Raw genomic sequence first — 25,173 nt, 5'->3', positions numbered from 1 at the left:
AAGTTGCTGAAATATAAACTTGCACAAGCGTGCAAATCGCTGATGTTAAATAGGATTTTGTATGCACATCACAGGTTAAATGAAACTTGGTGTGCTATACTGCATGTTCTGGTATGCAAATCGTTAAAGTTAAATTGGATTTTGTGTGCACATCACAGTTTAAATGAAACTTGACATGCCACACTGCATCTGACCACTAGACTTAATGTAGAGATGCACGTTGAAGTACATCAACATAAGCTGAAGGCTCTATTGTTCTTCCCAAAGTGGGGAGTTCACTTTCAGGTGATGAAGCAGAAGGGGAAGAACCTCCATATGGCAGCACAAGTGCCAAACATAAGCTGAAAACAGAGATGACCGTAGGACAAGGTAAGCTGTAATCTCTTTAAAGGCGGCTGTGTCGAATTGCTGTACTTTTTTGAGGCAATTTAAAATGTTACCAGGATGTGGTTTAAAATCTCTCATGCACGTTTAAACCTAAAGAATAGTGTTCTGGATACCCGTGACGACATTGCGCAATGCTTTATAAAGCTGAGCTCGAGACAGGGTCCGCTGAGTTCGAGGCCAGAGTCTGCTACATTGCCTCAATGTGCAATGCTTATCAAAGCTGAGCCAGAGACCAGAGTCTGCTGAGCTTGAGGCCAGAGTCCACTATGTTGTTAGGCAACCGGAACGCATTTCATGGCCAAACTGGGAATAAAAAGAAAATCCCTGCATAAAAAATTTCGCAAGCCATACCTGTTAGAACTGGGGGTCTCTAGTTGGCAATGGTTTGCACCTTTGTCCAAATAGGGACCCTTGCTTCTAGTCAGGGTGAGGGGCTAAACTTCTAAAATAACCCCTGCTCACTCCTTTGGTAGCTTGGCACAAGCAGACAGGCTTATCTCAGAGGCAGCGTGTAAAGCATTTGTGAACACATACAGTAATACAGTGAAAACACTACAAATGGACACCACACCAGTTTTGAAAAATAAATAATCTTTATTAGACTTAACTCAAGACCCAACGACAAAAGTCCACAATACTGTAATCAAAAATAGACTTTAAAATGGTAGAAAATACCTTAGTTCAATGAAGATGGTAAATGCAACACTTTACTCTCAAAGTACCTTAGATGCGTATCGCAAAACAAAAAAAGGGTCGGAGGGAAGTTGATGCGCCGTTCCTTATACTTAGGGGAGTGGATGCGTCGGTTCCTTTCTGCGGCCCAGTGATGATGCGACAAGATGGCGCATTGATGCGATGTGACGATCCGGTGTAATGCGATAAAATGGCGTCCTTGATGCAATGCAACAACATTGGATGCAATGCCTGCACGTCCACGGACGTGCGGCGAACTCTGTAACTTCTGAGCAGTGACAGGCCGTGCGACACGCTTCTTCGGTGATGCGACAGCGACCTCTGTGGCGGCGACACTCTTCTTCAGTGATGCGACATGCTTTGTCGGTGATGCGACGGCGAACAGCTGCAGCGGCGGCACGCTTCTTCGGCTATGTGATGGCAACTGCTGTGGCGGCGACACACTTCTCCTCGTTGCGTCGCGCTTCCAGCTCCCAGCGACAAGTAGTCTTCTCAGAGGGCGCGAACAACAGTAGGCACCTCTCTGCGGGTAGAATTCCCAGCAAGGGAATTCAGGGGATCTGGTGGTGAAGTCTTGTATCCCTGAGACTTCAGGTAGGAGGCAAGCACACTTCAAGCCCTTGGAGATTCTTCTTCAAGATTTGTAAAAGTACACACAAAGTTCCTTTTCTTCTTTCCTAGGCAATAAAGTAACCACTGCAGGTCAACCCCAACAGCACAGCACAGGGGCAGTCTCCTCCTTCAGCTTCCTTGGTTCTTCTCCCTGGCAAAGGTTTGTCATGATTCCCAGAAGTGAAGTAAAGTTCTGAGGTCTAGGCCCCAATATTTATACCAGTAAATCCTTTGTCCTCTGAAGGTAGAGGGTGCCTGTGCACAGCAACAACTAGTTCTGTGCAGTTTCCTGGCAGGAGGTGGAGACAGCATTGTGGAAGGCAGACCTGGCCCAGGTAGCTGAAAGGAAATCTTATCCCCCTGCTCTCTATTCTATGAGGGCTAAGGTCAGTGAAAGGAAATCTCCGCCCCCACTCTCTATTCAATGCAGGTCCTATTCAGCCCAGCCCTGACCCATCAGACTGCTGGAGCCATGGCCCTCTTTTGGGAAAAGAACAGGGCCCCCAAATTTAGGATACACAGCCCTAACGGGGAAATAACGTCTGTGGAAAACCAAGAACACCGGGCACAGTGTGTTTTACCTTAAGTTGACATGCTTACTCTAGACCCGTGGTTCCCAAACTGTGCGCTGCAGCACCCCGTGCGCCGTAAAGAGGAGCCACGGGCGCCGCGACCACAATGTGGAAAAGTGAAGCCTCTTGCAGCCGCAGCCAAAATATGTTCCACCTGCAAAAACCGGGGACATAGTTTGTCTCAAGAACGCACTGCTGCCATACATGCGTACATATACGTGTCGTACGTGCGTTCACAGGCGTATGAGGTAGTCGCCATTACTGGCATACGCATGCCATGCGCAGCTCTGGTCATTTCAAGGGAGTTACTGCTACCGTGTACTGCCACCCGCCGTCTTCTGCCGCCTGCCGTCTTCTGCTGTAGGACCCTCTTCCTACGTAAGGTAAGTTAAGTTAGAAGGGCCGTTGGTGTTGGGACTGGCATGAGAGGGATTCCTGTGGGGTCTGTTCTGTGTGTCTGTTGCAAGGCAGCCAAGAAGCCAGAGAGAAGGCCTTGGCTTGGCTTATATTTTATATCTGATTATTAAGGTGCTCCATTTTTACAGTAAAAATAATTCTGGTGATAAAGGTGTAAAATGAAGGTTGGGCATTTACACCCGTATAAGCATGGGCGAATTTTGCGGATCTCGCGTTCGCGAATTTTGCGGATTTGCGAATTCGCAATCCGCAAAATCCGCGAATTCCTGCGAATTTGCGTTTTTTTTTTGTGTGTTCGCCCGTGTTTCTGCCAGTTCGCGAGGGTTTTTACAATTTCGCAATTTGCGAACTTACCTGTCGGGTCGCAAGTTTTGCGAACTTGTTGTTTCTACGTGTCCAGCCTGTTTGGGACACTCTTCTTCATCACTGCCACTCTCTGTCACCACTGCCACTCTCTGACTACTCATGCCACCCTCTGGCCCACCCATGCCACCCTCTGTTTCATCACCACACCCTCTGGTTGTCCAGTGTACATTATTTTCGGCAAAGCAAAGCACACCTTCCCTGCCTCAAGTGACCTGAATTAATTTGGGGCTGATTAATGTGTCACAGAATATTTTTTTAGCTGGCACCTGCTTCCTTAGTGCGCCCTGATTAGTGATCTTTTGCACTTGCTAAGTGCTTTCATTGTTGCAAAATTAGTTACAACACCTGGCCTGCCCCAACTGACAATAATGAATTAGGGGCTGATTAATGGATTTTAACTTCCAGCCTGGCTCCTGCTTGTCTCCCTTAGCTGTAATTCAGGACCTTTGTGGCATATGTGTAACTATTCTGAGGTTCAGAGCAGGGTCACATAATAGTTGCAACTGGCAACTGAACTCTGGAGGGGCCCCTCAGGAAGCACTACAGGATATGGCTACTAATGATGAGCCTGAACTTTTGAACCTGGCAAGTAGTTTCAGTTTTGCTAAGATCGTATTTCTGCAATTTAGCACTTATTCGCGGGGCGCGAAGTTGTACTGGGAAGCCGCGAACTCACGCGAACAGTGCGAGCAGTGCGAGCAAAATCCGCTGCTCGCGGATTTGCGGATTTTGCGGGAGATTCGCGAATCTCGCGGATTGCGGATTTCCCGAAAATCCGCAAAATCCGCGAGCGAAACGGATTTTCCGCCCATACCTACACCCGTATCACCAGCATTATTTTCACTGTAAAAAAGGAGCATATTAGAAATCAGATATGAAATATAAGCCAGTGAGAAACAGGTCTTGGCTTGGCTTATATTTTATGTCTGATTTCTAACGTGTTCCATTTTTACAATAAAAATAATGCTGGTGATACGAGTGTAGTTGGGCAGAAGATCAGCATGGCAAATGCTGATCACAGTTTGGGAACCACAAGCTTAAGCGAGGTGGCAAAAGGGGCAAAAAGGGGCAAAAGGGTGAAAATGGCGAGAGGAAAGGCCAAAAGCACAGAAAGGCAAAACTGAAAAGAGGTGAAAGAAAGGCAAGTCGCAAGAGACAGGTGAAAAAGAAGGCTAAAAGAGAGAAACAGATGAGGGTCTCAGATTTAGTGCAGCGACAGCTGGGCTAAAAAGGGCGAGGCCGAGCCAGAGAGCCAAGGCACAGCTAAGGCAGGCAGGGTCAGCAGGGCTAGGCAGGGCCATGCAGCGCCTTTTCAATCAATGTTGAGCAAACAAGCTTTGCGGTTGTGGTATATGCTGAACAAACACACTTTTATAATCAATGTAAGATTGTTTCCAGTGCTTGAAACAAAAGAAAGGCTTTTTAACATGGCAGCAAATTTAGCTGTCACATCGACAGCTATATAGCCTGATAATGTTAGAATCTGTATTATTGTTGTATTTACGCCCCTGTGCGAAGTCAGCTCCCGGTGCGGTGGCACCGCCCTAGAGCCGGCCGTGAGTGAAGGGTGTCAGAGCATTGTACATAACGCACATATTACACAGAGACTATCAATCATAGGTGTGCAAATCAGTGTATAGGACATGTTACATAAGACAAAGGATAACAAGGGGTGAATTCACATGTCATCCATATTGGTAGGCAGTATAGTTGAAGAGTACTTGGTCTGGAGAAGCACAAACTCTGAATTTAAAATGTAACACAATGGATTGGGGATTTCTTTAATGACAAGAACAGATTTGTACACAAGTGAACCCTTTTCGCAACATTAGAATAATGAAAGTCTGGGGGAAAAACCCATATGTTCTAATCTATACCTTGAAGTCTGCCAGCAGTTCTTTGATGACAGTTATTAGCTCACTGTAAACTGCATCTAACAAAAGGAAGTCTCTGACAAACGCAGTAACCCACAGACCTATTTAAGTTACATTCACTCTGTGCCCGATTCACAGAACTAACTTAAGACAAAATCCTAAACTTACTACCATTTTGGTATTCACAGAAGGCACTTACTCATTTTGGTATTAACAGAAGACACTTACTCATTTCGGTATTCACAGAAGTTAGGAGTCCTAATTTTAGGACTCCTAAATGCCTTCTGTGAATACCGAAAGTCTTAAAGTTAGGATTTTTCTCAATTTAGTAGTAGTAAAGTTAGGACTCCTAACTTTAGGACTCCTAAATGCCTTCTGTGAATACCGAAAGTCTTAAAGTTGGGGGTGCTAGAGGGCGCACGAGCTGAATGGCCGCACCTCCGTGAGGCTCCAGCAGCCTGGCATTACTATCCGTAATTGATCCTGTTGTTCCTGCTCCCACCCGCCCGAAAATCCCCACGAAGGGGCAGCAAGCGCCACTGCACACTCGGTGCAAGTTTGGAGGCTCTACCTCCTTTGGCTCCGAAGTTAGCATCGGCTGAGTCGGCGGCCGAGGTGCGTCCTGCCACGGCGGAGCCCGGCGGCGGCCCCTGAGACTACGCAAGCCCGAGGCTCACCACAAGGCAAGCAGGCCTGCGGAGCTGAGGCGGGCAGCGCTACTCGTCCTGGTAGCGGGAGCGGACGTTGACCGACACCCAGGAAACTACCGGTGAGAGACATTGTGCATGGGCTGATTGCAGCGCCTGAAGTGGATGTTGAGCGCTGATGACGCTGCTTCGCCCCCGGGGTCTCAAGTCTAGTGTTGCGTAGGGCGCGTTCTCATAGCGCCGTATTGGACTGCTTCTGCCTGCTTACAGTGTGCCCCGAGCCCTGGACTGCCTGATTTTCACTTTACTGGGCAAAGGCCATGAAACCTGTTACTGCCACAACTCCGGACCCCATCTGTGACTGCAGGCGCTTCCCCAGGCCCAGTGCTCCTGTGGTGGGCCTCGAGGCACTACATCTTGTCCTGTGCTGGGGCGCCTGAGGCGGCGCAATTGACTCAAGCGCCTGGAGCCTGGTTAAAGACACTTGCCCAAGTCCACGCTTCACTTCACCGTGGGTCTCCACAGCAGACGCCTACCACACTTTCCCTTCCACCTCGGGGCACGTGCGGAGCAACGGACCTACTGAATAGCGCCACATTGACGGTGGGTGGCCTTCTTCACCTCACGCTGCTCTAGCCGAGGTGGTAATAGCGCTGGGACGCGACGATTCTTTCTCCTTGCCGCCATGGGAAAGCCAGACAACCGGCAGCCCAAGCTGCAGTTTGAACCTGCAACGCAGAAGAAGGTGACACGGCACACGGGCGACAGTGTGCAACCCCGAAGCCCGGCCGCGGAGGTTTCCACGTCGGCCCCCACGGCCCCGGACATCGCCACGATGCTGCAGGAGATGCGCCAGGGCTTTGCCACTGTGGTTGACAAGGTGGATAGACTATCCGCTAGAATGGACGGCATAGTCCAGAAGATGGATGTCCATGAAGAGCGCATTACAGAGGTGGAGCGCCGAATATCCGAGAATGACGACACCACGGCGGCGCATACCTCGCGACTTTCCAGAATGGACAATGTGTTGAGAGTGATTGCCGCCAAAAATGAGGAGTTGGAAGCGAGAAGTCGGCGGAACAACATCCGCGTCACGGGCATTCCAGAATCGACCAACACGGGGAAGATGGAGCTATACATTGAAAAGCTACTTACAGAAGCGGTAGGGACGGAGGCTCTCTCAAGCCAGTTTATTGTGGAACCCGCTCATCGCTCGCTTGGACCCCAGCCCAAGCCTGGCGCCCCGCCACGACCCATAATTGCACGCCTGCTCAACTATCGAGACGCGATGCGGCACTACGAGCGGCCCGGGCGAACCAAAACCTCACATACGATGGCGTGTCCTTTTCTATATATCCTGACTTTACCCCGGTGGTTCAAGAGCAGCGGCGGAAGTTCCTTGCTGTTAAGAGGAAGCTTCGAGACCTGAACATTGATTATGCCCTCTTGTACCCGGCCAAATTACGAGTAACCCACCAAGGCACGCAACATTTCTTTCTCAACCCCCAGCAAGTCGAAGACTATATTAAAACTTTGCCTAAACGGGGTAGGCGACCTGCGGATGCTGAGGGCCTACATGACTCTGGGCCGGAATAGAAGACCACTGGCTCTGTGTTGTTTTTAACTTTGCAGTCTACTGGATTGGCATCGCTGGCTCACTGCATGGCGGAGGCTATCACTGTGTGCGGTGGTTGCGACTGACTCCTGGGGTGCCGTGGACGGGTGTCGGACTGCAGGTGGTAATGTATGCCAGGCCCCCACCCCCCTTACTCCCTCTCCCCTCCGGAAAGAGACGCTAAGGGTGGACTTGCACGGAGTGGGAGGACTGGGGGTGGTCGAACGTGCACCTCTGATGACCCCTACTGGGTGTACCCCAAGGACCTTGACTCTATCTCTTTTGTTGTTCAATTGTTTTGGTTGGTATGTGGGTGGGGGGTGGGTCTGGGATGCTGGCGAGTTGGGGAAGCTTCAGTGGGAGGGGGGTGGTGGACGAGAAACTTTGCATGGTAGGAATGCAGCTGGCAGGATGTGGCTCACTCTAATGGAGCCGGGTGGATTAAGCATACATGGTTGGTTGTTAGATGCTACTGTTCTTTCTGCACGCCTTGTCCTTTTGTTGGGACTCATTGGGGAGAGGTGGGAGGGGGGTCGATTTGGGAGAAATGTTTGGGTTAAGTTCATGACATGTGCATTAGGTATCAAAGACTCGCTTCTATGTCTCTGTGGGGGGCAGCTTGATTGTGGCCGGGAGGTGGGTGGGGCGGTTTTGCAATGTGTGCAATGTCCGTGGCTAGGACATGTTACCCCACAGCTGGGACTCCTGTTCCCCCTGGGTACTACCGGACAGGCGAGACTTGAAAGGGGCCTGCTACTTGCTGATAGTAAATACGCCGTGCTGGATACATTGATCTCGACTTTATATGTACAAGAACATACATGGGGGACACACGCCTGAATGTGATCACTTGGAACGTGAGAGGGCTGGGTGATCATCGGAAAAGGAGACAAATATTGGGTTACCTTGATCGCCATAAAGTTCATATTGCTTTCCTACAGGAAAAGCACTTTGCGCCTTATAGATCGAACTCCTTTGGACAGAGATGGGCCTCACATGCAGTCTTCTCCTCATACTCCTCATATGCTCGGGGTACGGCTATTCTGATCAAGAGGAATACACCTTTCCATCTAGCTGGCTCCAAGACTGACCCGCAGGGGAGATATTGCTTAATGTGGGGCAGGTTGGGGCGTATGGCTGTGACGCTTGCCTGCTGTTATGGGCCTAACGTGGACGATCCGCAGTACTTTACTGATTTATGGGCAGCGATAGTGGGGACGGGACCACAACACCTCATATGGGGGGGCGATTTCAATACAACCCTGAATCCCGCCTTAGATAGGTCGGACCCCGCCCCCCACCATTATACTAGTGGGAGGGAGGTCCTTCAGGCGACTATTGATGGTAATAATCTCATAGACGCCTGGCGTTCTCACTGCGGGGCGAGGGGGGAAGGTACACATTTCACAGCGCAAGCTAGATCATGGGCAAGACTTGATTACGTACTCCTGACTTCACACCTCTACACGTCACTGGTTCACGCGACACACCTCCCCAGAACATATTCCGACCACTCCCCCGTACTTATCACATTGACCGGCTCTGAACTGGGCCCCCCGGTCACGGCGTGGCGTATGCAATCCTCGATGCTGTTAGACACGGAATTCCAGGAAGAGCTCCGGGAGGAATGTTTAGAATTCTTTAAACGCAATAAAGATTCTGTCCAGGACGTTGAGACCATATGGGATGCCTTTAAGGCCTTACTCCGAGGTCTCTGCATTTCAAAAAGCTCGGGGGTACTCAAGAGCATACTGAATAGATTGAAATCTCTGGAATCTGACCTCAGAAACGCAGAGGAGAACCTCAGAGCGAACCCTGGGAACACTACCCTAGCTGAGATACGGGAGAAACTGTCGGAGTACTCTGACGAAGCTTCTCGGGAGGTGAAATTCAGGAACAAACACTGGGTGGCCAGGCGATATGGGGAGGGTGAGAGACCTGGGAAAGCCTTGGCGGCGACGGTTAAACTCATGTGTTCGCCGACTGTTGTACTGGAATTGGAGACTGCTGAAGGGCTGGTACTCAGAGACACTACACAAATCCTGAATGAATTTGTACGGCACTATAGTACACTGTACTCCTCCACCAGGACAGGCGAACTGACGCTGGATGACTACCTGGCAGATGTGTCCTTGGGGTGGCTGAGTGATTCACAAAGGGCCTTTCTGAGTGCCCCGTTCGAACTAGATGAGGTCAGGGAGGCTATCATGCATATGAACTCAGGTAAAGCCACCGGGCTGGATGGTATCCCTATTGAATTTTACAAAACGTTCATAGACTTCATTTTTTTTTTTTTAAACAATTTTTATTGTAGGCATACCTGTACAGGCCAATACACACATATAGGTAGCATCATAAGTTTTAGCAGATATATAGTACATCTCGACAATCAGTACACAGCCGTCCGGCCCACAACCCGGGGGTTGGGCAGCGTTGAAGCCTCTGCTCATCCATGCCTGACGTTCAGTACAGAGGAGTGGTTAGTGTTCGGATTAAGTGTATGACTACTTTTATGGCCCTACTAAACTACGCGCTAGTCCCCAACTCCCTTCCCTGCGCCAACCCAAAACTCCCCCCCCCCACCCCATCCCGCACACCACCACCCGCCTAAGGCTACGCTGTTACCATCTCTGGGTTGCTGGCTTCAGTCTCCCTACATTCCTGCTGCTCCTAGGGCCTCAACTCGCCTCCTCCGTCCCCTCCCCCCCGGGAGTCTCCTCCTCCGCGTCAGCTTCGCTATCCCTGAGTTCCTGCACCATCACTTCCCATGCGGTCGCAGTGTCAGCTGCTGTCTGGCTAGGGGTCCTGCGCGCAAGTTGGTATCTATGCGTGCTGTCAGCCGTGGCCCATTTTAGAAACTCCTGCCGCCATCTCCGTGGAGTAGGCCCCATCCTCGCCTTCCAGTTCTTAGTGATCTCCCTCTTAGCCACCATCAGTCCCATGTCGATAAACTTACTCGTGAGCTTATTTTTGGGGGTATGGGGAAACCAGTGCAAAAGACATTCCGCCGGTCCGTACTCTATGGATCTTTCCGTCACCTCATTCAGCACCTCCCCTACTTCCTGCCAATAATCCCGTAGGGCCGGGCATGCCCACAGCATGTGCACCAACTCAGCCCCCTCCTCCGGGCACCGGGGGCAGGCTGCCGTGTCATCGCCAAAATACCGCCTGATTCTACCTGGGGTCATGTACGCCCTATGCAACACATAGTAGTGGATCAGCTGGAACCTGGCGTTTCTCGTGCTGTTGCGAGCCCTACGGACAAGTTGTGCCCACGTCGTGTCCCTTATGTCCCTATTCAGATCCGCCTCCCATTTGGTTTTTAGGGATGTGAGAGGAGGGATATTCTCCCTGATCATCCGATCATATAGGCATGTAACCGCCTTAATCGTGCCCGTCGCCATCATGGTGTACTGGCACGCCGCTGCCGTCCCGGGCTCCTCAAGTCCCGTGCCCCAGTGGGCGTGCATCGCCCTGGTAACTGCTGCATGCAGCAGAAATCCCCCTCTCGGGATACCGAAGCGGTCTATTAGCTCCCGGAACGGGAGCAGCGCGCCATTCTCAAAGAGGTCCCCAACTACCTGTATCCCCGCTTCCTCCCACTCCTGTAGTTGCGACCAGTCGCCGCCATGCGGTAAGGCCGTTAACATACCCAGTGGTATCTCAGGCGCATATGGGCGCTGGGTGCCCGCTCTCTTCTGGGTCCGGTTCCAGCAGTGACGGTACGTGCGCTGTTCCAGCGACAAATCCCGACTGTCCAGCCGTTGTTGGAGGGTTATAAACGCCAGGACGTGTCTGGGCGTCCCCCGCGAGCTTTCGTCGTCTGGGCCCCGAAATACCCTCGCTACTTCCTGCGTGAAGACTTGCAGTTGGGCTGCTAGGTAATAGAGCTCAAAGTCTGGCACTGCCAAACCCCCCTCATCTTTCGGGCGAGAGAGCGTGGCCAGCGCTACTCTGCACCGTCCCGCACCCCAAATGAACGTTGTGATTTGAGATTTAAGGAGCTTAAAGAAGGAGCCAGGTATCCAGATTGGGAGCGTCCGGAAATAATACAGTAATCTCGGTAGGGCAACCATCTTTAGTAGGGAAATCCGGCCCGCTACTGACAGTGGTAATGTGGACCAGAAGGACATACAGCCCTTCAGTCCACGTACGCATCGTCCCAGGTTGCCTTCAAGTAAGTCCTCCGGCTTATGGTAGATATGGACCCCCAGGTATTTCATGCAGGTAGGGTTCCAGTTCGCCTCCGACTGGTGTTGTGGCTGGGCAGTGCCCTCCAGTAGCGGGAACAAACTTGTCTTGGGCCAGTTAACCCGCAGGCCCGACATCACTCCGAAGCTTTCCAGTAGAGCTTCCGCTCTCCGTAGGTCCTCACCCCCGTCGCAGAGGAACAGTAGTAAATCATCGGCATACAGCGAGATGAAATGCTGTCCGTCACGGGCCCGCACTCCGCGGGTGTGCCACCCCGTTCGGGCTGCAGCCGCCAGCGGCTCAATAGCCAGTGCAAAAAGAAGCGGTGATAAGGAGCAGCCCTGACGAGTGCCCCGCTCCACCGGGTATCGGAGGGATACCGCCGGTCCCACCCTTACCCTTGCAATCGCTTCCGCGTATAGGACCTTCGTCCAATGAATATAACCAGCCCCCAGACCAAAGCGCTCCATGACAGCATAGAGGTAGTCCCACTCGAGGCTGTCGAAGGCCTTTTCAATATCTACCGAGAGGACCAGTTCCGCCCCTGCCCCTTCGTTCAGCCCGTCCAGGAGACGGATGAGCCTTCTGATATTGATCATGGTGTTGCGTTTCGGTATAAAGCCGTTCTGGTCGTCGTGTACAAGCCCCGCCATGTGAGGCAGGAGCCTCGCCGCTAGTATGGAACTCAGGATTTTATAGTCTGCGGTGAGCATAGAGAGCGGTCTATAGGACGCAGGGTCATCACTCTCCCTGCCGGGCTTCAGCAGCGGGACCACTAATGCTTCCCTCATCGACTGCGGTAGCCGTCCCGACACCTTGGCCTCCCTATAGACAGTCAGGAGTCGCGGTGCCAGTATGTCTAGATATTTGTTATAGAACTCTATGGGGAGTCCGTCTATCCCCGGCGATTTGTTCCTCGCCATGCGCCGCACCGCCGATCGTATCTCCCCCACGGCGATGTCCGACCCCAAGTCCTTCGCTTGCTCAGCCTCTATCCGGTGTAGGGGCAGATCAGCCAGGAAGGGTTCCACCAGTCCCGTCCTGTTTCCGGGGCACTCTTGTACAGGCCCTCGTAATATTTCTGGAAGGCGTTGACTATGCCCAGCTGAGTTTGTTGAATCACGCCCGTCGTATCTCGCAGTTGGAGTATGGGGGCGCATCGTTTGGTGGGGTTCGAGAGCCACGCTAGGAGGGTGCCCGCCTTATCGCCGTCAACATGGGAGCGCAGCACATAGCGCTTGTAGTCAAAGGCTCGAAGCCTCTCCACTTCAACGGCTACCGTCTCCCTGGCCAAACAGAGAGACTCCTGGAGTTCCGGGCGTCCGGGCCGCCTCCTCTCCGCCTCCCTCAGTCTAGCATCCGCCGTAGCCAAATCGCCCAGCAGTACCTTCCGCACGCCTACATAATCCCTGATACAGATACCCCTCACCACTACCTTGAAGGCGTCCCACTCCGTCGCCCTTGAGGTCGCCGTCCCTTAATTCTCCTTGAAATACAAGGCCACTCCTTCCGCTAGGGCCTCCCCGAAAAGGGGGTCCTCCAGAGTCTCAGGTCGCAGTTTCCAGAGCGGAACCCTGGGCTTCTTCGCCACCCACGCCAGCCGGATCAGGAGCGGATTATGGTCTGAGATTGTTCTCGATAGGTACTCTGAGCCAGTGACGCATGGTAGCACCTCCCGGGAGCAAAGTATGGTGTCCAAACGGACATGCAAATCATGGAGCCCGGAGAAAAATGAATAATCCCGGTCAGTCGGGTGTTGCCCTCTCCAGACGTCTATAAGTTCCCAGCTCTCCTGCCAGTCCCTCCTACCTCTAGAGAGCCTGTAAACCGGGGAGTCACGAAGGGGGGGGTGAGACCTGTCCAGCAAGGGGTCGGCAATGGAGTTAAAGTCACCCCCCAGCAGGACCGGGCCTGCAAGGGAGTGGGCCAGCGTCCCTGACAGCGTCGCAAGGAAAGCCAACTGGTCCGTGTTCGGGGCATAAATGCTAGCTAATACTATATCTCTACCTTCAAGTTTCCCCTCCACCACCACATACCTCCCTTCCTGGTCAATCCATTGGCGTGTGAGTTGGAAAGGCGTGCCTGCCCTAACCCATATGAGCACTCCTCGCGCATAGGCCGAATAGCTGGTGTGATAAACCTGCCCCCGCCATCTCCTCTGTAGCGCTTCCCCCTCCTGCAGTGTGAGATGCGTCTCCTGCAGCATTGCGATGTGCACTCCCCTCCGTACTAAATAGGCATGTATTTTGTGTCTGCGCTGCATAGTGTGTAGGCCCCGGACATTCCAGGTAATACAGGTCAATCCATTTACATTAGCCATTATCCCAGTAATCCGGTCGAAACACTCCCTCCAGGTCCAGCCCGTCGGCGGTGATGGTGCCCCCTCTGAAAAAAACAAAACTCCCCAACAGCCCCACCCATGGTACACCCAGGGTCAACAACTTCAAAAAAAAAAACAGTCCCCAACTGTGGAACCCCCCCCCCCCCCCTCCCCCAGAACAGGCCCCAATATCGAAATACCAGTTCCCATCCAAACTCCCGTACCTGATGACCCAGGTCTCAACTACACAGCCGTAGCTGTGGGTGCCTTAAGGGCCTACGGAGCACGGCCTTGTCCAGAGGGAGGCCGCGTCGCCCATCTCCACACTCCCTCCCCAGTTCCTCATGGCCCCTTTGCCCTGAGCCCCGCCGTGTGCCCCGGCCCCCACTATGTGTATAGGCAATGGTCCCCCCTCACAGCTCCCCAAACATTACCCACTCTGCATCGACAGTAGTTCATATATTGAGGATCTCGTCCGCCGTCTGCGGCGTCACCAGCGGCCCTTCCGTGCGGTGAATCCCCGATAGGCCCGACTCCGAGCCAGAGGCCGATACATGAGTGTCCGAGTCCGTGGCCCCCTTAGATCCGGGACCTTCTGCCCGACCAAGCTTCTCCACCTCCAGCAGCGCCGCCTGTCGTTCCGCGTCAGTCTGAGAGGCCGTTGGGCCTAGCTTCCCTCGCCCTCGCTTCCATAGTCTCTTCGATTTCCGCAGCCGTTTGGGCGAGCGTTCCCGCTCTTTTTCTCGCTCTTCTCTCATCCTGGCGCCGTCAGTCCCGGCCTTGTATGTCTCCCACCAGTCCCAGGCTTCCGCTGAAGTCGCAAAGAAGATCGCCTTGTCGTCCACTACCACTCGTAGCCTGGCTGGGAAGAGCAAGGAGTAGGCAATCCCTTCATTCCGCAGTTCCTTCTTGATCGTGAGGAAGGAGGCTCGTTGTTTCTGCGTTTCGAAGGTGAAGTCCGGAAAAAGTGTGACTCTACTGTTCGCAATCTGGAAGGGGCCATCCTCACGAGCCTTCCGCAGGAGCAGATCTCTGTCCTTGTGGTGTAGCAACTTGGCTATGATCGGTCTGGGTGGGAGCCCGGGCTTGGGCGGTCCTGAAGGGACCCTGTGGGCCCGCTCCAGAGTGAAGAATGGCGAAAGCCCTTCCGGCGCCACCACCGATTTCAGCCATTCCTCCATGTAGGCAATCATGTCCCCCGTCCCCTCCGTCTCCGGCACACCTACGATCCGCACGTTGCTGCGTCGCTTCTATTTTCCGCATCCTCCGCTCGCCTTTCCAGGGTGCTTATGCGGTCCAGGGCCTCCGTCAGCTTACTCTCCATCGCCTTGTGAGCCGGCGCCATGACCTCGAGCACCACTTCAGCCTCCTTGACCCTGTCTTTTAGTTTGTCATGGTCCGCTCGGAGTAGGCCCAGCCCCGACGCCACCTGCGCTATGTCGTTGTGGAGCGCATCTCTGGTGGCCGTTATGGCGTCCAGTATCCGGTCCTGCAATCGCTGCAGGTCAGTCTGCTCAGCGGGGCCCCCTTCCACTACTTCCGACATTGCCGCCTCCTCCACCTTGGTCCTCGGTTTCCCCATCGTGGCCGGCCTCGCCGCTCCCGCTGTCCTCGCCTGCCTGCTGTCCCCGGGCCCCGGCCACGTGGTCCGCCCCTGTGCGCTACGGGGTCTCGCCGCTCGATCACTGCGCCCCAGAGTAGGCGTCCGTCGTGCTGTTCGACCCCCCGGGTGCTGTGGGGTATCGTTCCCTCCCCCCTGGGGTGGCGTGGTATGCTGGACGCCGCCAAAGTCCCTTCAATGTCCCTCGGGATCCTTCCTCATGCCCCCATATGCTGCAGGGCCACTGTTGTGGGGGCGAGGGGGGGGAGGGGGGCCAAGGATGCTCAGCTCCGTGCACCTTGTCCCACGGACCCCCTCTCAGGACGGCCCCCGCTCACCTGTTGAATCGGCCGGTGCCTGGGGCTGGGTTGGAGCTCCGGTTCTCGTTTTCTCGGCCAGGAGTCCGCCAGGAAGCCTCGCCCGCGGGAGCGGACCCGGGCGGCCGTCCCCGCCTACTCCCGATGTCACTGCGTACCGCAGCCGGGCTCTAAGGAGCAATCCTCGCCGTGTGGGGTCCGTCGCTGCCGGCGATCGCGCCTTCCCTATGTGCGCCGGCAGTGCGTTCCTCTGGCAGCCCACCGCCTTTCAGGACTCCGCCGTGGCAGCCATTTTGCTCGGCGCCGTTCTCCCCTCCGCTCCAGGGGCCGCCGCGATCGGCGGCCGTCCTCGGCTCTGCTATGCCGCCGGCAGCCCAGCTCTCGTCCGAGCAGTCACCGCCGGGCTTTCAATCGGCGCCGGGGCACACACGGGCTCTTCGGCCCTTCTGTCAGGATTCTTGTGGGGAAGAGGCGCGGAGCTCCGGGCTCACGCCGCCATTTCCCTCGGCGCTCAAGCCAGGCCCCCCCAACGTTCATAGACTTCATGGCGCCAGTACTGCGCGAAGTATATGAAGATGCGCTCGAGGTTGGCCACCTCCCGGCCTCCATGAGAATCGCCCTCATCACGTCTCTACTCAAGCCGGGGAAGCCCGCTACTAACTGCGATTCATATAGACCATTATCCTTGTTGAATTGCGACGTGAAGATACTCGCCAAATTGATTGCGGTGCGCATTAGCCTCCTACTGCCCGATCTGGTACTCCCTGACCAGGCCGGATTTGTCCCTGGTAGGGCGATGTCGCACAACCTCCGCACCTTTTTCTCTGTCTATGACTCTGTTTCCGAAGACTTGCCAATGGCAGCCATTTTTTTAGACACCACCAAGGCGTTTGACTCGCTCGAGTGGGATTATGTGTTCAAGGTACTCGAGCGGATGGGCTTCCCGCTTATTTTTATCTCCTGGATCAGATTGTTATATACGCGCCCAGTGGCCAGAGTACTCATCAATGGGAGATTGTCTTCGGAATTCCCTGTCTCCAGGGGAACTAGGCAGGGCTGCCCCCTTTCCCCGCTCCTGTTTGCCATAGCCACAGAACCCCTCGCTGCTAAACTACGTCAACATCATTGAGATAGTGCATTGCGATGTTTTCAGAGGCAGATACTCATTTCCATGTATGCCGATGATATTACACTCTATGTTCGCCACCCAGGTGAGAACCTGCATCCCATACTTAGGGAGTTCATACGGTTCGGAGCCCTCTCTGGCGTCCAGATTAACTGGAACAAGTCATGCATTTTCCCACTCACTGCCTCGACACATCAGTTTCCACTGGAATTTCCGCTTGCTTGGTGTGAGGGGGATTTTAAATACCTGGGTATACATGTAGAAAAGGATAGGGAGGCACTGATTCATGCTAACTATGGCACAGTGATGGATAAGATCAGTGACAATATTTCCAGATGGATAACCCTTCCCCTGTCCATGGCTGGGAGGGCTTCGCTAGTCAAGATGGTGATACTCCCTCAGCTTCTGTATCTCTTTCTGAACATACCGTTTCATCCCGGGGCCTATTTTTTTCGGCTGCTGCGCTCGGAGCTACTCAAGCTGGTATGGGGTGGAAAGGCACCTAGACTCTGTTTCCGAAGACTTGCCAATGGCAGCCATTTTTTTAGACACCACCAAGGCGTTTGACTCGCTCGAGTGGGATTATGTGTTCAAGGTACTCGAGCGGATGGGCTTCCCGCTTATTTTTATCTCCTGGATCAGATTGTTATATACGCGCCCAGTGGCCAGAGTACTCATCAATGGGAGATTGTCTTCGGAATTCCCTGTCTCCAGGGGAACTAGGCAGGGCTGCCCCCTTTCCCCGCTCCTGTTTGCCATAGCCACAGAACCCCTCGCTGCTAAACTACGTCAACATCATCGAGATAGTGCATTGCGATGTTTTCAGAGGCAGATACTCATTTCCATGTATGCCGATGATATTACACTCTATGTTCGCCACCCAGGTGAGAACCTGCATCCCATACTTAGGGAGTTCATACGGTTCGGAGCCCTCTCTGGCGTCCAGATTAACTGGAACAAGTCATGCATTTTCCCACTCACTGCCTCGACACATCAGTTTCCACTGGAATTTCCGCTTGCTTGGTGTGAGGGGGATTTTAAATACCTGGGTATACATGTAGAAAAGGATAGGGAGGCACTGATTCATGCTAACTATGGCACAGTGATGGATAAGATCAGTGACAATATTTCCAGATGGATAACCCTTCCCCTGTCCATGGCTGGGAGGGCTTCGCTAGTCAAGATGGTGATACTCCCTCAGCTTCTGTATCTCTTTCTGAACATACCGTTTCATCCCGGGGCCTATTTTTTTCGGCTGCTGCGCTCGGAGCTACTCAAGCTGGTATGGGGTGGAAAGGCACCTAGACTCAAGTGGGAGATCCTTATCAGACCCTACTCGCAAGGCGGTTTTGGGGTTCCGGATTTCGAACTTTACTACCGGGCTGCCCAGGCTCACTATGCCTACTTCTGGATTCGACAACCGAGATACATGCCCCAACTGGCGGCTGAACATTGGTTGGCTCACCCGACACCCATTGAAGGTGCGCTGTACTCCCCGGTAGAAGGCAGGGATAAGACCCCAAACACGGTACTTAGCACTGTGACTGCGTGGAACCGTATCACTTTGAGACTCGATCTGCAATTCTTATATGCCCCACTATTACCCTTGACTTACCACCCACAGCTGCCGCTCTTACAGGAAGCAGGCTTTCAAAAATTGTTGACGAAAATACATGTTCGTACATGGGGGGACTTGTACCGTAATGGCACCTTTCGCACCAAAGACCAGCTTTATGAAGGCATACAACCGACATGTTTTACTATATAAGGCTCCGGCACGGGTTTCAAGCCATTACACCTGACTTCCCACACGAACCTCCTGTACTTCTCCCCCTACAGAACCTACTGCTACACGATAATCCCAACAAACTGGTGTCCACACTATATAAATCGGTCCGTGCAACCATGACCTACACAGATTTGCCTGCCAGGAAAAAGTGGGAACAGGATTTGACCATGACCCTTACTGACAGGCAGTGGGAATTCTGCTTACAACAAACTGAGCGCATATCTTCTAGCAGTAGATATAGGATCATTCATTATAAATTCTTACACAGGTTGTATCACACACCGGTGCGTCTGCACAGATTCCAGCTGAGATCTACTGACACTTGTGACAGGTGTGGGGCTCCAGGGGCTGATTTCCTTCACCTTGCATGGGGGTGTGCTGGGGTGTGCCGCTATTGGGACCAGGTTTTTCAGGCACTCTCCAAAATGATACACATGACGGTGGACCCATCCCCGTTGGTGGCACTACTGGGATATGTTGAACCACTCCAAGCGGCCCATCGCAAATATGTGGCACTGGCCATGCTATTAGCCAAGCGCAGGGTGGCCTGTAGGTGGGGGAGGGGAAGGGCACCCAAGTTCAAGGATTGGGTGCAAGATATGGTGTACTGCCAAGAACAATTGCATACTTACTCTGAATTATTGCCGCCCACTTCCTGGCCTACTGACATATGGGCCCCGCTGCACTGTTACTTAATAACGGACCCTCCAGGGGATGCCAGCAATTGATGTCGGGATGCTGGGATGTTGCTGTGTTGTTCCTTGTTCCAGGGCGGATGGAATCGAGCTAGACTAGTGTGGTCTCAGGAGCTGCAATCCTTATTTCCCCCCCCCTTTCCCCCCCCTCATCCTTACCGGTGACCCACTCATGCTCCCAAAGTGCTACCCCGCCTGCTCACTGCCCTATGCCTCGGATGCGGTGCTTCATCTGGTTGCCTCATATGACGTGACGCATTATTCCAGTCTTGGTGTGATTCCCGCCATGTAGCCTGCAAGCATTATACCACCCATTGATGCAGGTCCGCCACCTGACTGGCGCACGAGCCCCTCCCACGGGTCATTGGGATACCTCACATGTTACAGTTAACAAAAATGAAAAAAGCGAGACAAACTGATTTAGTCGTGTTGAGAATATACTTGTCACTATATTGATATGATGTCTGCACAACGATATAGGCACTAGCTTTATTATGTCTCTGATCGTCCTGTTGATGTGCACCGATAGCGGCTAGCCTCCGGGTTGGTGGCATGACGCTGTGCAACCTTGACAGTATTCAATAAATGTCTTGCACAAAAAAAAAAAAAGTCTTAAAGTTAGGATTTTTCTCAATTTAGTAGTAGTAAAGTTAGGACTCCTATCTTTAGGACTCCTAAATGCCTTCTGTGAATACCGAAAATCTTAAAATTAGGATTTTTCTCAACTTTACTACTACTAAACTGAGAAAAATCCTAATTTTAAGACTTTCGGCTGGCTGCAGCTGGAGTTAAAATATTTGATACTTTCTACAGCACCACACATAGGGAGCTGCTCAAGTCAGAGGGTTATTTCTTTAAAATAAATTACTCAAGTAAGGAGAGTGACTTACACTTTTTACAAGAAGAGATAATAATTCCTGCTCACTCTACTCCTGTCAGAAATACAATGACTCGAATATAACCAATCCCGCGCCGCTTTGAATAAAAATGCTGGTGATACAGGTGTAAAATGGAGGTTGGGCAGAAGATCGGTATGGCATTTTATTAATTATCAATCAAATGCCCAACCTCTGTTTTACACCCGTATCACTAGCATTATTTGTAATCTAAAAAGCCAGTTTAACTAAAGAAATCAAGGTCCTAGGACCAGTAGGATTCTTGTCTGCAACGTTATCAATACAATGTCCATGGTTATAGTTGTAAAAAAATAAAAGGCTATTTCAGGGTTAAGTGAGGCACTGAGAATTACAAGTACAGAGGAACAAACTGTACCACGCTGTGCGGTACGCTTTGCCATATTCATCATGAACTTTTGGAAGCTTTGATTTGATTCGGTAATGCATGTCCATGGTCACCATGAGGATGGATACTCTTTGTTACAAGGAAATATAGCTCTGATGGTATACTTGATACCGGGCGACGTGAAAGCAATACAAATGATAGTAGAAACATTTTGCACGTTAGATGTTATTATACTCTTAGCAACCTTTGATGCCTGAGGCACTGTTTATTAATTATTCATCAAATGCCATGCCAATCTTAGACTTAAATCCTACAATACTAGCCACTCAGTCATATTGTGGTTGTGATCAGGATTTCAAAGCCTGTTTGATATTAGGTGCCCTTTGTGGGATAGAGCTGCACTGTGGACTGCTCCCTCGCCATCTGCTTACCTGACGTGCTTCTAGCACTGCAGCTTTGATGAGTTTCTGACCGGGCGTAACCCAAGAAATATGCAGGAACATTTTCTCCTGACCCAAGATGTGTCGAAATGTATGCAAATTTATGTGGATCCTCATTCATCCCATGTGTTCTTGTTTGCTTTCCCATTGATGCCTGCAAAATTACAGCATTTTATTCCGTTTCGGCCAAATGTGTTTCTATTTGATTTCACGGGGGTTTAAGCCTTGCTTATATGAAGTTCGTCAGAGTTGCTCATGTTTTCTATTGTTGGTTGCAACTGCTGCACCAAATTGCAACAAAGTTTCCATTTGCCATTTTATTTGATCTTACATTTCATTAAAAAAATGAATTCTCTTTCTGTCTGTGCCGGTTGCCAATAAGAATAATAAGTCCAAATGGCCATCATCATCATGGGCTACTATTGCAAAATAACATAAATAATAGATCCATCATGAGCCAGAGGATAACTTTAGTTCTACTTATACTTGTCTTACCTGAATGTTTTGTACTCTAGGCTTATTATTCCATGGAGACTGTGGATGAGACCCGCAAGAAACCTAGAAATACTTCAGCAAAGGAAAAGAAAAGACAACCAGGAACTTTACAGATAGAAATATCTTTCTTATATACTTTTGTAAATTCTTTTCTTCTCTATCTGAATAATTAAGACAAGAGGAACTGATTTCCATCTTTCTGATTGACAATGAAGAGATTTCTAATGCAAAGTTCAAGTTCGTCTGAGCAAAGTGAAGTTGCAGGTTCTTGTGACAAAAAAGAGGATGGGAAACAAAAGCCAAGTACAGAAAGTACGATGAAAGGTTTCTGGATTATGGTTTCACGTGTGTTCAGGTTAATAATGAGGATCGTCCTCAATGTGCAATCAGTTTAAAAGTTTTGATTCTGGAATCCATGCTTCCAAGTAAACTTAAGTGACATCTTGAAAGTCTTCACCCAAATGTGGTCAGAAAGCCTAGGGAGTTTTTTGTAAGAAAAGTTGCAGAAGCCAAACTACAAAAGTCCACTTTCTCAAAACAAACCAAAATTAATAGTAACACCCTCCTGTCTTCATATAAAGTGGACTATATAGTTGCAAAGAGTAAAAAAAAAACACAATTGCAGAAGAGCTGATTTTGCCTGCTGCTGTTGATATGGTAACTATCATGCTTGGCGAAGATGCGGGTAAACAGCTGCTGAAAGTGCCTCTTTCTAATAATACTATCAGCCGGAGAATAAATGATATGGCTGAAGATATTAACGAACAGCTCATCTGTAATCTAAGAGGCAAAGACTTTGCACTCCAGTTGGATGAGGCAACAGACAACCACAAATACACCCATCTTATTTGCTAAGTCAGGTTTCTATACGAAAAACAAACTGTTGAGGATTTGTTGTTCTGTAAAGAAATCAAAGGTGGAACTACAGGTCAAGACTTGTATGCGGTTGTGGATGATTTTAGGCAACAGAAACAAATTGACTGGGAGAGATGTGTTGGAGTTTGTACAGATGGGGGCCGTTCAATGGCAGGATGCTACCAAGGACTTCAAGCTCACATACGATCTAAAGCGACTGATGCTGTTTGGACACACTGCATAATTCACAGAGAAGCACTGGCAGCAGGAAACCTCAGTGAAGAACTGCATGGTATTTTGAAAATAGTCATCAAAGTGGTAAATTATATTAAAACAAGACCATTGAAAGCAAGATTTTCTGCTGAACTATGTGAGGACATGGGTGCGGAACACTCATGCCTCTTGTTCTACAGCAGTTCTCAGTGGCTGTCTCTAGGTAACTCCCTGCTTAGAGTGTATGAGCTGAGGAATGAAATATACTCATATCTACATGATGATGAACATTGTTTTGCTGACAAGTTTATTGATGCAGACATTCTATTACAAATGGCTTTTCTTTATGATCTATTTGAAAAACTGAATGCACTGAACAAGTCCTTGCAAAGCAATAATACTAATTTCTTGCAACTGTCAGACAAAGTTTCAGGCTTTAAAATGAAAGTGATCCTTTGGAAAAGCAGTGTAAGCAAAGGTGACTATAAATGTTTTCCTTCATAGGACCAGTTTCTGCAGGACTATGAGATGGTGTTAAAGGAGGAACTGAGGACAGTTTTTGTTCTGTATTTGTCTCAACGGCGTTTTTACCTTGATAAATATTTTCCAGAGGATAAAGTTGAGCCAATAAAATGGGTGAGAGACCCCTTTAACGCTGAGATACCTCAGCATTTTAAGAATGAGGAAGCAGAACAGCGTATTGATGTTTCAAGTGACTCAGCATTGAAAGTAAGGTTCCAGTCTCAGTCACTGCTTGAGTTCTGGTACCAAGCTGGAGATGAATATCCAATTATGAGCAAGAGAGCCCTGCATGTTTTGATCCCTTTTGCTACTTCCTACCTTTGTGAAGCTGGTTTCTCAGGAGTTGCAGTGATAAAGTCTAAATATAGGGCAAAAATCAACTTTGAAAAAGAAATGCGTCTTGCGATCTCAAAAATAACTCCAAGATTTCAGGAGCTATGTAAGGAAAAACAAGCACATCCATCTCACTAGGATTTTTAAGGTAAATTTCCGACTCTGTTGTTTTACCTGTTCATCGAAAAGATATTTTATTATACAGAAATTTTTGAACTATTGTTGTGTGGTTAAAAAAAGTTGCATGGAAACATATTTGGCTATTAATCTTGTATCATTTCACACTTAACAAGTTTTTATTGAACAACTGTTATCTTATTTTGTTACAAATATGATTATATTCAATTCAAAAAAGCTTTATTGCGGTTTGATTTACCATAAAAGCAAATAAAACCATTCCATCCAATACTTTAGCAACTAATTCATTCATATTATCATGGGTATGTAATCAATTGTTAAATTTTTTCTCTAAAAGTCTAAAATTTGAATAATGTTTACAACTCATAAAATCAATAAAATCTGTAATTATTATACTAACAGGATACTGATCTACTCTCTCCTATTCCAATAAGACTTAAATCAAATGTGTAACAGTGTCAGCTATCAGATTCCTTCTAATTGACCTAGATAGAAAGCAGAAATTTGGCTACTGCAAACACTATCACTGGTTTGGTGTCAGTTTTTAAAATCCTGAAGAAAGCCAGATATTGATTTACACCCACATTTTTACACAGCTGGATTATCCATTTCTTCCTGATGTTCACGTAAGCTGGACAGAAAATGATAACATGTACGGGGGTTTCTTCCTCAATCCGGCACCCGGGACAAGAACGTGCCGGACCCCCTGTCCACCTGTCAATGTTAGAGTAAAAGGGCAAAGTGCTGTATCGAAATTGTAGGTAAAGCTTCTTCGCCAGAGTGGGTTGTATGACATCAATCTCCTGCTCGAAGCTATAGAATGGCTTAACATCCAAAAATATGTCAGTTAAGCTTGAGATTTTTACTGAGCCAAAGGGGTTTTTATTTTTTGTATCCTCATATTGCAATTTTATGTTTTGTGGAAATATCAAGGTTCAGCCTCTGCATTAACTGTACCAGCACTGCCCCTGAAAACGAGTGTGTACTGGGAGTTTCCAAAGATTTTGCAGAGGAGTCCCCTTTAGAACCATCACATAAATAACTTTTCTGTTTTTTCGATTGTGGGAGAGAGATAGCCACCTTGACTACTCAATGAGTATTGTACCCATCAACAGAATGTTACCATCGCTTAATCATTGGATCATCATTCCGTCTCGACCACTGAGTTTGGGTTAAAATAATTTTCCCATATTGTCCAGGAATTCTTTCTATTGGTATGCTTTCCCCTCCTGTCTAGTTTGTTTATTTTCAAAACTGAATTCATCCATTCCCCAATCGTAGGGGGTACTGAGCTAACCCATTTAATACATATCTCTCTTCTTGCAAGGAGGATTAAGACAAAAACCAAATTTTCTTGCTTATTTGTTAGCTTATCCACTCCTATGTTACTATCGATCCCAAAGAGTACAAGGGTGGTACTTACAGTTAGTTGCTGTTGTAAGATCGAGCTTATAGTCTTACCCACTTCAGACCAAAACCCGTCCAGGTATGGGCACTCTTTAAATATGTGAATGTCGTCTGCTCTCTCCTCTCCGCATTTTGGACATTTCCTGATTTGGGCCCCTTTAAATTTGGACAGTTTTTTTGTGGTCCAATAAGCCCTATAGATCGTGAAGAGATGATTTCTTTTTAAAGCCGCTGGTTTTAGTGTGGCCCAGCATTTTTTAATTGACTTCAACCATACTCCGTCTGGGTCTGAAATTTGTAAATCCTT

General features: G+C 49.9%; 1 protein-coding gene across 1 annotated transcript; it reads left to right on the top strand.

Moving 5' to 3' along the window:
- The first annotated feature begins 6,253 nt into the window (after window positions 1-6,253).
- On the top strand, window positions 6,254-23,459 carry LOC147697831 (protein FAM200A-like). Its single transcript, XM_086936141.1, has 2 exons — window positions 6,254-6,601; window positions 22,971-23,459. Exons 1-2 carry the CDS (start codon window positions 6,254-6,256, stop codon window positions 23,457-23,459), a joined length of 837 nt encoding a protein of 278 aa, XP_086792267.1.
- The last annotated feature ends 1,714 nt before the right edge of the window (window positions 23,460-25,173 follow it).

This window comes from Lissotriton vulgaris, chromosome 8 (genome assembly GCF_964263255.1).
Source record: "Lissotriton vulgaris chromosome 8, aLisVul1.2, whole genome shotgun sequence".
In the NCBI taxonomy this organism is placed as follows: domain Eukaryota; kingdom Metazoa; phylum Chordata; class Amphibia; order Caudata; family Salamandridae; genus Lissotriton; species Lissotriton vulgaris.
Note: the sequence above shows the minus strand (reverse complement) of the source record. Positions and strands in the feature narration are given on the sequence as shown.

Bases quoted from the DNA above. Each gene is read 5' to 3' on its own strand.
- LOC147697831 (XM_086936141.1), top strand. From the start codon at position 6,254: ATGGGAAAGCCAGACAACCGGCAGCCCAAGCTGCAGTTTGAACCTGCA. The intron at 6,602-22,970 runs GTGATTGCCGCC...TTTCCTTCATAG, and splicing joins GAATGGACAATGTGTTGAGA to GACCAGTTTCTGCAGGACTA.